Genomic DNA, 13,137 nt, shown 5'->3' with positions numbered 1-13,137 from the left:
GCATAGCTAAATTTTGACTTTGGATGGTCTAAGAAAAGTCCGTATTCCACAACCAACACAGAAAAACCATCATGCCTCTCCACTCAGTCTAACCTGACATGTTCTTTTTGTTCACTTTCCTGATGTGACAGCTCACTCCAGATGGGAATTTCTGGAATTATCCTGCCCCATTTTGCCACCTTCTGTGAACTGCTGTATTTTTTGCAGCTTATTATGTGTAACCAGGAGCCAATAGCAAGATCTTTACCAGACTTCCAAAATCACTTCAGATTTCTCCTTTTTGGACATGTGACCTGTGGCTTTCTTCTTGCTATTGACAGCTTTGAACTCAAAATAATAATTGAAAAAACTAATGCCAATACTGATTCTGGCACTGGAATGCACATCTTCCACCTGCCAAAGAGCTGCTATGTATTCTGATGAAGTAAAGGCAGTTCTCAACCATTCCTGCTGATGCTGCTCCACTTTGAAATAATAATTGACTAGATCTGACAGGTAAAGATCTTTCCTTCTTATTTTGTGGTTCCCTACATAGCTAAGAATTCTATGCAAACTGGAATTGTTCCAAGAAAATAAAATGAAGATTCTCCTTTGCCATTTGCACTGCACTGTATCCTGTAGCATGATAGTTAAATGACCGTTAGGGAAATGTAGGTTCAAAACCATCCAGACATAAGTAGGAACTCAGCCCATGTCTCCAAAGTACTGAGAAGTACGTTAGTCATAGGCTTATTGAGTGGAGAGGACTTTCAACATTTCAGCTTTGTGAAAGCAACTTTCCATTTCCTCCTTCTTCCAAGTTACTGACAGCTAAACATTTCAAGTTGAAGTGAACATTTTTCCCAGACGTATTTTTGTATTCTTTTGAAATGAAGAAAATGAAACAAATTTTCAACTTGTACCAATCTAAAACACACTTTTCTCCCCTCAGACTGGTTGCCTAAAGACCAGACTAACCAAGTTTTTATATTAATTACTACTGGTCTTGTTAAAAGTTTTTGCTAGAACCAGTCAAAATTGGTCAGTGGTATTTTAAGTAGAATCTGATCTGGGCAGCTAGCCAGCTGGAATCATAGGGGTGTTTCAACAAAATACCTCTACTCCTTAGTGGGTAGGAGATGGGAAGGTATGGTAAAACATTCCTTATAGCTGTTCAGCTTATGGGTTGCGTCTCTCCCCAGCCCTCTCAAATTGCCTAAATTTCCCTAAGTTGTCTATGAGAAAGAGTAGCTATTTCAAAAGGAGATTATCTCCATCAGGCTTGAAGGTAAGAATAAGACAACATTTAAAACCAGCAAGGAACAAGAGAGGCACTACTACAAATATAGGTCGAGAGGGAAAATACAGAGGAAAAAGGCACAGTTGTTAGAACAGCATAAAGGTTAAAAAAAAAATCAGAGGATAATACAAAAAATAGTAATCCTAAAAAAACTAGCTGTTGCCAAAACAGTACTCTCCTCTCCAAAAGAATTTAATTTCTTTCATGTAAGACAAAACTGGCTGTGTAATTTTTCACTGGTCATATCTTTTTTTCATGTTGCTTACTGAATCATCCGTTTTTCTCCTTCGACACCTTACCCCTTAAGGCGAGCAGTAATGCCTGTCCTTCCTCTTCACCTCTTGGAGTGGAATGTCTTTCCATTACTCCTTCTTTCTCACTTTCCAGTTCATCAAGATCACTGCTTAATCCCACAGCACCAGCTCAATAGACTGTAACAGGTTTATTTCTGTCGGCCTCATTTTTTTAAAATTAGTTTGGTAATGCCATTATCACCCAAAAATCAAGATTAAGGGATCTTTTAATGGAAGGACAGCCAAATTTCCCATCTGAAAGTACATCTAAATATAATAAAATCCTAATCTGAAAGCCAGAAGCAATGGCTGTAACATAGTTCAGTGAGCATTTCAATTTCCCTTTTCAATGACTAGCTGGGATACTCAGCTACACATCTGTAACAGGCATTTTCTTACTAGTGAGGGAAGGATGCTCACTAGTCCTCTCTAGCCAAACAAGAACAGTGGAACAAGCCAACAGCCTATCCACTGCAATGGCTGTTCTCAAGGCGCATGGTAAGATAAAAAAGAAATGTGCATAGCTTTTGAAAGTGTCATTTCAGAGCCTATACTGAAGCTGCTTGCCTGTTCCTGCCTTGTGCCAGAAATTTTCATATGGATGTGGAGAAGTGTCTCAAAGATTGCATATGTCTAGATGAAAGAAACTCTACGTGCTTTATTTTCTGAGGCACACTTATTTCCAAAACAAAGATGAAGAAATAAGATAAAATAGACAGTAGAACCGCCACCACATCAGTCACTGATAATACCGCACTTTTGCCAGGATCAGTGGAAATAGTATTACTTTCCATATGTCCTTACAAATATAAAATATCCAAAATAAGGATGGTTCTACAGCTCTGTAGCAGCTACTAGTCAATGACAAAGAGACTTAGGGACAGTTTTCCTCAGTGGCAGTGCTGAATTATGTCAAAACCCTAATCTTGATTATATCACCCCTTCCACAAACGGCCAGCATCCTGGTTAGCAGAATAATCTTGAAGGAGGGAGGTAGGGGGAGACAAACTGCTACTCTTAACTCCTACTTCTCAGACACTCTTGACAGATGAGGAATGATACTTCTAGCAGAGAATACTGAAAAATCTGTCTTAGAATTTCCAATATATTGTTTTAAGGTTAGTGTGAAATACCGGAGATCAAAATGCCTCTATGAAAATACTACTTACAGGCATCTGACAGAGGCAGATTCAAAATCCCACAAAATTATTGCACCATTTGCACTTCCTGTGGCTATCAAACTGCATCCTCCCACTTTTAACACATCAAAGCACGTCATTTCCATGGAAGGTACAAAATTCTACAAAAGCATTAAAAGAGTTTTAGTAGCAGTAATGTGAACACTAGAAAGTTAAATGTTTTAACTGTTAATTTAACAAGATGCCTAAATTGACAGTATCTACAGCAACCAGAAATCCAATAAATTCTATTCAATTTGAGCCATCCAGTAGCACCAGGAGGAAGCAATGAGTGCTAGTAATTGAAGACTCCCTGCTGTGGGGGCTAGAAGACCCCATCTGCTAACCCAACATGCTGTCTAGGAAGGTTTGCTTGCTGAGGGCTCAGATCCAGGACACTGTGAAGAGGCTGTGAAGGCTTGTCTGGCCCTCAGACAATAATTACCCCCTGCTGCTCTTCCATGCGGGTGCCAATGATACCGCCAGGGGAGTCCTAGTGTATATCAAGCGTGACTACATCTGAGAGCGATGGTCAAGGGCATGGGGGCCCAGGTGGTGTTCTCCTCGATCCTGGCAGTGAGGGGGAAGAGCTGTCCAACAACTGGTTGGACAGCTGGTGTCAGCAACTGGATTTTTGTTTTTATGACCATGGGACCCTCTGAGGATTGGGGACTGCTAGGAAAAGATGGGATCCACATGACGAAGTAGGGCAAAAGCATTTTTGCCAATAGGTTGGCCAAGCTGGTGAGGAGATCTTTAAACTAGGAACGATGGGAGAGGGAAAGAATGACCAATAATTACGTGAGGAAGAGGTGGGCCAGGCTGGTAAGCAAAAGGTGCAGGGTGATGTAGACAGGAGAGACTTCATAATCGACAACACAGGGCTGAAAGCAGCCCAGCTCAAGTGTACACGCATAAGGAAGGAAGTTGTCTACAGGACAGCGTTATGACAGAAACGCTCATACCTCTTCTGGGAAATCAGCATGATTGACTGCCTCTCTGATGCCCCTATACACTAACAAACACACTCAGCACAGGGAACAAACAAGAGGAACTAGAGGTCCGCGTATAGCTGCAGGGCTACGATCTCACCGGAATCACAGAGACCTAGTGAGATAGCTCATGTGACTGGAGTGCTGCAATGGATTCATACAGGCTCTTGAGAAAAGACAGGCTGGGAAGAAGAGGAGAAGCAGCTGCCCTTTATGTGAGAGAGCAACAGGAGTGTATGGAGATCTATCAGTTGAGCGCTAATGAGTCAGGATTAGCAGGCAGAGCAACGTGGTAAACATTGTGGTGAATGTATCTGCTGAAGGGACAACACAGCAGGGCACAAGCAATCCAGGAGGTTTCTGGAGTGCACTAATAATAACTTCCTGACACAGGTGACAGAGGAGCTGACGAGGGGAGGTGCTCTGAAGGACCTCACACTTACAAACAAGGAAGAACTGGTCAGGGATGTGAAGGTCGGGGGCAGCCTTGGCTGCAGGGACCGTGAGATGGTGGCGTTCATGATCCTGAGAGGAAGGGACAAGGCAAAAAGCAGGATCACAACCCTGGACTTCAGGAGAGCACACTTCCGCCTCTTCAGGGACCTGCTTGGAAGAATCCCATGGGATACAGTCCTGGAGGGAAGAGGAGTCCAGGAGGGTTCCTGATTTTCTAGGATCACCTCCTCCAAGCTCATAACTAGTTCGTCCTGATGAGCAGGAAATCAAGCAAAGGCTACAGGAAGCCTGCATGCACGAGCAACGAGCTCCTGACAAAACTAAGGCATAAAAAAGAAGCCTATAACAGGTGAAAGTAGAATCTGGTCACCCAGGAGAAATATAGAGACACTATCCAAGTGTGCAGGGGTGGGGTTAGGAAAGCCAGAGCCCACCTGGAGTTGAATCTGGCAAAGGATGTGAAGGGCAACAAGAAGGACTTCTACACGTGTATCAGCAGCAAAAGGAAGATGAGTGAAAATATGGGTCCACTGCTGAAGGGGACAGGGGACCTGGTGACAAAAAACACAGAAAAAGTTGAGGTACTCAATGCCTTCTTTGCCTCTGTCTTTACTGGTAAGACTTGTCCTCAGGAATCTCAGTTCCCTGAGACCAGTGGGAAAGTCTGGCACAAGGAAGACCAACTTGAATGGAAGAGGATCAGGTTAGGAAACATTTAAACAAACTGGACATACAAAAGTCCACGAACCCCGATGGGATGCACACACGAGTACTGAGGAAGTTGGCCGATATCACTGTGAGGCCACTCTTAATTATCTATTAAAGGTCATAGTGATCAGCAAAGATTACCGAGGACTGTAAGAAAGCAAATTCTGTCTTCAAGAAGGACAAGGAGGAGGATCTGGGGAACTACAGGCCAATTGGCTTTACCTTGAGCCCTGGGAAAGTGATGGAGCAAGTAATCCTGGAAACCATTTTGAAACACATGAAGGACAGGAAGGTTAGTGGGAGTAGTCAGCAAGGATTTATGAAGGGGAAATCATGCCTGACCAATCTGATAGTCTTCTATGCTTTCTCTGAGATAACTAGCTGAGTGGATAAGGGGGGATCAGTGGAATTCATTTATCTTGACATTAGGAAGCATTTTGACACTGTCTCCCATAACATCCACTTAGACAAATTGATGAACTACCGGCTAAATAGACAGTGAGGTAGACTGAAAACTGGCTGAACTGCCAGGCTGAAAGGGTTGTGATCAGTGGCACAAAGTCCAGCTGGAAGACAGTCATTAGTTATGTACTCCATTGGTTGATACTGGGTCTAATTCTGTTTAACATCTTCATTAATGACCTAGATGATGGGACAGTGCATCCTCAGCAAGTTTGCAGATGGTACAAAACTGGGAGGGATGGTTGATAGAACAGATAGTTCTGCTGCCAGTCAAAGGGACCTTGAGAGGCTGGAGAAATGGGCTGACAGCAACCTCATGAAATTCAGCAAGGGGAATTGTAAAGTCCTGCACCTGACGTGGAGTAACCCCATGCACCAGTACATGCTGGGGACTGATCAGCTAGAAAGTAGCTTGGCAGAAAAGGATCTGGGGGTCCTGACTGAGGTTGCCGAGTTTCTATCCTTGGAGATATTCGAAACCTCAGCTGGAGATATTTAAAACCTGACTGGACATGGCCGTGAGCAGCCTCCTCTATCTGACCCTGTTTTGAGCAGGGGGGTTGGACTAGATGATCTCCAGAGGTGCCTTCCAACTTCAACTATTCTGTGATTTTATTTGTAGCATTTGCTATTTTTAGAACATCTACCTTCCAGAGATTTTACAATTTCCCCCTGAGGTAAAAGTAACTATCACAATTATCGTCAGCACTGATTATTCAAGAAAATCTGAGAAATCAAACTAGATTTTGATTAAGCATTGAGAACTGGTATTAAGAACTTGCTGTTTCAGAGATTATGGTATGGTAAGCCCTAGCATAGTCTAACTTTTTAAATGACTATCACTTTTTATTGATAGGGACAATGGTTCAAGACCATTCATAAAGTTCTTGTAATAGCCCAGAAGAATTTATCCCTTGCTTTCTGTTCTTGTGTTTAAAAAACAGTTTGGTTATCAGCCTGCCCATCCATTCACCTGTCCTTTCTACCTATGACTCTATAGCTTTCCCTACACTCAAATACAATAAAGGTAATTTGTACTTATGCATTCTACAATTATTGGACTGTCTTAATGATATGGGATCACTCTTACTAGTAATGTCTAGTACATAAACACGTCTTCAACATCCAGATGGAATTAAAAACAGGATTAAGTGCTTACACTTAATTACATTACATGTAATGTATCATGCTTTACATTACATTGGAATTGCAACACCAGATCAGAACTATGGATTATGTGTTCAGTGTCCTTCGGTATCTCAGTTGATTTAGAGTAAGGTTAAATCACCTAAGTAGTCAGATGGAAGGTTAAATGCATCCTGAAAGGTTATTTATTAATCTCTCATATTTTGACTGATTTAAAAGTTGAAGTCTGAAGCTTTGTATTCCTTCTAAAAATATATTTCTAGTATTAACCATTGTATCACTGAGTATTGCTGCTACCTAAATAGGCATCCATAAGATATACATTTTGTTTCCTCGATCTCTCTGAGATGGAGTTCAGTGAAAGTTCTCTCCTAATGTCCAAGGGGAAAGAATGTGGGAAAAATACTAGACTGAAAAGTAAAAAGGATACCAGACCTGGAGAAGTATAGCTGGAGATGACTAGAAGTAAGGATAAATAGGGAGCTGTGATATTTACACTCACTTTGGTTTCTCTACGCTCATCCAAGGTAAAGAAATGTTTAGTGCCTGAACTGAAGCAGCTTTCTCCATACCTATTCTGAAGCAGAAATAGTAGAGTTCACAAAGGAGTTAGGTTTGCAGATGATCTCCCATTAGCCAGGAGCCATTATTATCTGCAACTCACTGTGGCAGTTTTAAACAGCAACAAATGTGAGAAGCACTTTTAAAAAAAGCATAATGAAAGGCAGGATTCTGCAGATATCTGCAGCACTAGCCACAGTCACTGCGAAAAAATATTTGCTCTGGGAAGAGAGATTTGGCAAATCTGTGCTTAATGTCATTTGAAATGGGAAAGACATCTCACTGGTCACATACGGGGCTAGGAATCACTCTAACAGCCTGCCCAATCTTTATGTGCCACTATTACTGAAGATCACTTTATCAATAATATTGAAATGCATTGTAGAAGACTCTTCATACAAGGACCTCAACTTACGATTTTCTACAGGAATGGGAAGTGCTTAATCTTGGAGACAACCATGCAATGGGTTATTAGGAAAATATACCTCATAGAAACAATCATCCTCTTACATGATTTATTTTAGACCCTCAGTGTACTGAAAAGTTTGGCTTACTTATTTGGTTTTCATCCTGTTGTTAAAGCATGCAGTTTTCAGTGGCATAGTAAAACTTTTACTTTCTGATCTTTTCTAAATGATGTTGAAATTTGAAGAGTTTCTCACCTCTGTTTCATTGCTTAGAGAACTGGTGTCAGGTAACAGCTGAACATCTGGAAAAAATTCATATGTTTGTAAGGCGTCAGGCTTCAGTGACAGAGACAAAACTGGATTCTTCCTTGGAAACGCCACTGCCTCAGGAAGCACCCATGTAACATTTAGACAGGTTTGAACTTTGTCACCCTATTAAAACAATTGACTTAATGAAAGATGAAAGAAAGGATTTTTCTACTCAGAAGTAAAAGATCAGTAAATGTGTGCCAAAACCTTGTTTTTCTGTGCCAAACTACAAAAAATATTACACACTTCACCTAGCATATGCCCACATCGCAAACAAGCACCAGTTAGAGATATTTCAGCTCACTTTGAATTATCTGCTGTCATATTACAAGTTGTCTAGCTGTGGAGTTCAGAGTTTTTTGATTGACTGCAGTTTAACTACCCACTTAAAGTTACAGTTACTACCTACTTCAGTTACAGCTACTTGTTTTATTAATTTTGGTAGTCTCCAGTTCATATCTGGCATGTCAGGAAAGCTGATGATTGTCCCACTTGTGTGAAAAGATCAAGGTCTTTGGTTCAGCCATGGCTCTCAATTACTGATCTTTCCCCATTGTTCCTAGAGCCAGTGGGAGTTATCACGATAGTTTTTCCACCTACAACAAATCCACTTCAGGATCTAATTTCTGCTTCAACCTTGATATCTCTATCTTTCTGTTTTGGGAAGTGTTACAAAAATCAGCTCCTTGGGTTTTGTTTTGTTTTCACAGATGCCTTGAACTCCAGAATGAAGCAATTATTATACTTTAGTAAGTATTAAATGTATCAAACAAGAAATATCTTGGGAGAAGGACTAAAAATTTTAATCTATATTTCTGTGCAGTTTCCAGAATAAAATTTAGTCATAGCAGTATTTGGGCTAAATTGCTTTCTAAGCTGTTAGCAAATTGAATACAGAGCATCTTTTACTAAATCAGAAATATTAGATGTAATTATTTATTTCAAGTTTTATTATTGTGAGATGTCCGTTTTCAGAGCTGCTGCATAAGGATGCTTTCTTTCACAGCAGTTTTCATGGGGAGAAGGCATTCTACAGAAATGCTTGTTCTTCCAGATGCTTGGTATGTTCACGTCTATGGCAGCCACAATGTATTATGTTGTGTATTAGATAGTTCATGTGAAATTATAAAAAGCTGTTACCTTATTAATGATCTCACTAGTTTTAGGATTGCATGTTTTTATATACAGTGCTACAACTATCCATTGCAGGGTTATGGTTATGTGATTTGCTAGTGCCTCATGGATGTGGTGTTAGATTAGAACTAGAAGTGTATTCATCAGTTTATGAACTTTATTCGTACAGGCTGTTTGACACATCCGAGATATGTCTTTAGGCAGGCTATTTCAGAGAATCCGCTATCCCTGGCAAGAGTATGGCAGGTTCCTCCAAAGAGTAAACTCTTTTGGAGATGCTACTCAAGTTTACCTTGCTAGCTGTCATATATAAAGCCTCTTTAAAAAGCTAATAATAATAACCTGTATATCTCATTATCTTTGAAATATTAGTGTAAAAAACTAGTACTGCAGTTCTAAGCCACAATGCTAATGTGCTTGGATTCACCTTGGAGAAGATTTAACTATTTTTCACCAACCTATTTGTTGAGGTATATATTTGCATCACATGCATGATTTAACAATTTTAGTAATAATACTGGGGGACCGTTTGTTGGGCGTAGTATGTCAGAAAAATCTGAATATCAAAAGCAAAACCAGCCTTTTACTAGCACAAGACTCATAAGTAATAAATTATATACCAAGACAAAAGCTTGTATGTTTCTTCCTAAATGTATCCTCTAGCTAATAAATCTTATTACTCCTCCCTACAGATCTTCCTTTCCTTTCACTCTGTGGATTTAAGGGTTCATACGAACAACTTTGTTGTAAAAGTAAAACATTCCAATATGAGGAAGACAATTCCAGAATAACACATTTTGTCTTAGAAATCAGACCCCAATTGTAAGCTCCAAATACATCCAGTTAATTTTTAGCTGAAAGGAACACAGGGTAGACTCTGGAAATGAGCCAAGTACAGAAAGTCAACATGATGTATTATGCTGTGCTCCTTTGCATCCATTTTTAAGCAGTCACATTTTTAATTTAGTATTTTAGTAGAAAAAAAATTCTTTAGCCAAAAACTTTTCTGATGCTGAGTTTTCTTGTAGGATAATACCATGGTCACCTACTTCCCACAGAGGAAAATTGTAACAAGAGGAATATTGGGCTATAGTTGGAGAGGTTCAAAATTCATATAGGTTTATAGGCCTGAGGCCTTTGAGGTTTCTGATATTGAATCCTGAGTCATGGGAGTTTGCTATTAGTAAGTAGTAAATGGAGCCCTTACGGCATAGAAATGGCTGGCATGGAATGGCAAATATCTGAATCTCAGGGCTCAGCAGCTGAATTGGGACAGTCCCTCTATAAAGGATTGTTATCAAAAACCCAAAAAGATGATCTGTGCTGTTCCATGGCCCAAGCAATGCACTGAAGCTGACAGGCAGCTGTGGAAGGGGAAAAGGTACAGCTGCGTAAACAGCAGAGCTAATTCTTATTTCTTACACCACTCTAGTAAATTATGTGAATATTACTGAGATGAGTTTTCTAATGCAAAGGAAAGTACTTAAACACTGCAGTTTTTAATGTTACAGCAGGAATAAGTAGAGTCCAAGGGGTATCATTACAACTGCCAGATCTGGAGCTATAATGATTAGAGCGGCCACAGAATGGCCTGTGTTGCTTTATGCAAACCCCCATTGCATCAGTGCTAGGGAATGGAACCACAGCACTAGATATCTGTTTCCTAAGTAAAACATTATCTTTAGGAGTAATGCAGTGCTTCCTCTCCCTTTGTGAAATGCCAATGTGTATACATTAGGTGAACAAGGTAGGGAGCATTTGGCTATATAAGCCACGAAGAATAAATGGCTTCAAGGAGTTCTGCATGTGGTAGCTGTGACTCAGTTTGTGCAGACTCTGCTCAGTGTTGGGCTCCTGGTTTCTACCAATGCATATCAAACCTGATTTTGTCATGTCATATTTATGCTAGGCAAACAACGTATATCAAATACACAAGGCCACAATACATTTATGCCAAGGTTCTTTTCTTCAAAGGCTAATGGATACTAGGACTGGGAGCTACACAGCTTCAGCACATGATGAAGCCTCAGAGTTGCTTTGCAAACCTTCTCTAAATGATTCAGACCATTGCAGTCCCTTTGCATCAATAATTCAGAGGGGAGCATCTCAGTGTCTAATGTTAATTTACGAAGGAGAAAAGATGAGAAACAGTTTTCAGATACAGGAACCAGATTCTGCAACCATGCATAACTTCACTTATTTGAGTATTCCTATTAAATTTAATGAGTAACAGTATCTGCATGCACAAGTACATAAGATCCTGTGGCTCTTTTCCAGCAAACACAGATTAATTTGATAACTGTGACAATGTATTCAGAAATTGAATCACAAAAGTTTAATCACAAAGAGAAAAACGTTCATGCCCTGTTATAGGGAGTGCATGGAAAGAAGTGATCAGAATGCTGAAAAAGAACAACAGACTAATAAACACATTAACACTTAGCTAGAAATGCATACAACTAATTTGTTATGCAGAAATGGATTGTTCCTTAACAGTTTCTAATAGTTGATCTAGTGATTAAAGAAAAAAAGTCTCTGTTTACCTTTAAAATTAGGAGCTACCAAATGAAATTAGAAAAAAATTACATACATATGCACATATATACATATATATGAAAAACCTGAATGATTTTCATCTTCCCACTCTGTTCTAAAACAAGAAGCGCATGTTGACTCTGACTAGCTTTCAGATAAACTAGTTGAAGCAGACGATGCTCATCTTCTTTGCTGTGCTGGGCCAAAGGCAAAGCTTTCACTTCCTGTCCACTTCCAAAATCCCAAATTTTTACTGTTCCTAGACAGGAATGAAGATGAGGTACAAAAGAGAATGAACTGTCAAGAAGAACAAGTTTCTAACTCAGAAACTTGAACTGGATCAGACAGGGAGAGGGAGAAAAAAATTCAAGGTTCAGAGCTAGGTCACTGATCTTTTAAAAGTAACGTTACTGTGTATGTGTTTCTTAGGAAAGTACCCTTACGGAGACAAGCCTTACCAGAAAACATCTTCACTGCTAGCCCCACTATTTTTCCATCTTTTTCCATGTCTGTTTTAGACTGCAGCCCAAGATGAAAGTCCACTGCCTATCTCATTTTTCTTTCTGGACTAAAGCCATCAGGGAATAAGCAGAGAGGTGGGCAGCCTGACAGAAGGCTTCAGGGTCTGAACTACAGCAGGGAGCAGAATGACCTAGATCACTGGACTTATCTCACAGAGCTAGTGAGCAGAAGGAACTGGAACACTATCTTAAGTGAAGCAGTTACCAGATATGACTCCACTTTTGTAAGGCCTGATAGCATTCACCTTCTGTCATACTCTTAAGATCCATAAAGGATGCATTCTCTGCTCCCAAGCATGAATAAGAAAGATTAGCCACTATGCTGTGTGCAAAAGGCTATCTCTTCTTTGTGTGAGGCAGCTTTCATATATTTCATATATTTTAATATTTCAGGTGTGCACTTCTGAACATTTGAATGTGAAAAGAAATCAAGAATTATTCAGCCATGTTAATAGATAAAAAAACTATTAAAGTTTGCTGCAAAATTCAGTGTAGCAGTCGTGAATAAATCAGAGAGGTTTTGTCACATTATCTAAAACTAATGCATTCTAAATAACAGAGGGAAAAATTCAGGAAACATACAGAGATATATATTCTAGTGTTCAGTGTCTGTACATTCAGCTGAGACACTATAAAATTGGAAAAATGACTTTTCTCCAGTATTTTACAACAAAATTATTAAAATATCTTTCTGTCTTTGTGCTTGAGACTTTCACGCTTTGGCTAGTTCAAAATAACTATTTTTCCAAATTAGAAAAAAAGTCCTTTTGCTATGTTTGTCTTATAAATGCCACTATACTCATTATGTTCTCATTGTAAATGGATTTATTTTATATGAACACCATTTTAAACTAAAATGGAAACCATGTCTCAATATAGCAAAGAATGAAACAGAGTGCACACTTGGATAACGTCAATGCAGTATTTTTGAAGCGGCAAACATTTAACTTTGAAGAGGACACAAATGTTGGCATATTTATCTTCATTTTAATGCAAATTTCTTGAGCTACAGGAGAATAAAATGATAATGAAAACAATGGGAAAAACATCTGAGCTGGGGTCACATGAATTCATGAAAGCTCAGTTAAATTATCTCAGGCAAAAACCAGTTTTGTAAGACCACATAGAGATGCTGAGAGTCCAAAATATGCCATCA

General features: G+C 39.5%; 1 protein-coding gene across 1 annotated transcript in view; it reads right to left on the bottom strand.

Moving 5' to 3' along the window:
- The window catches only part of WDR64 (WD repeat domain 64), a 94,914-nt gene that overhangs the window by 21,154 nt on the left and 60,623 nt on the right, over positions 1-13,137 (bottom strand). The window contains exons 14-16 of the mRNA XM_068939282.1: positions 11,547-11,719; positions 7,738-7,914; positions 2,742-2,872 (exon numbers count right to left, since the gene is read on the bottom strand). Of these exons, the coding sequence (XP_068795383.1) occupies positions 2,742-2,872; positions 7,738-7,914; positions 11,547-11,719 (481 nt within the window). The remainder of the gene's footprint in view (positions 1-2,741; positions 2,873-7,737; positions 7,915-11,546; positions 11,720-13,137) is intronic.

Source organism: Struthio camelus, chromosome 3 (genome assembly GCF_040807025.1).
Source record: "Struthio camelus isolate bStrCam1 chromosome 3, bStrCam1.hap1, whole genome shotgun sequence".
In the NCBI taxonomy this organism is placed as follows: Eukaryota; Metazoa; Chordata; class Aves; order Struthioniformes; family Struthionidae; genus Struthio; species Struthio camelus.
Note: the sequence above shows the minus strand (reverse complement) of the source record. Positions and strands in the feature narration are given on the sequence as shown.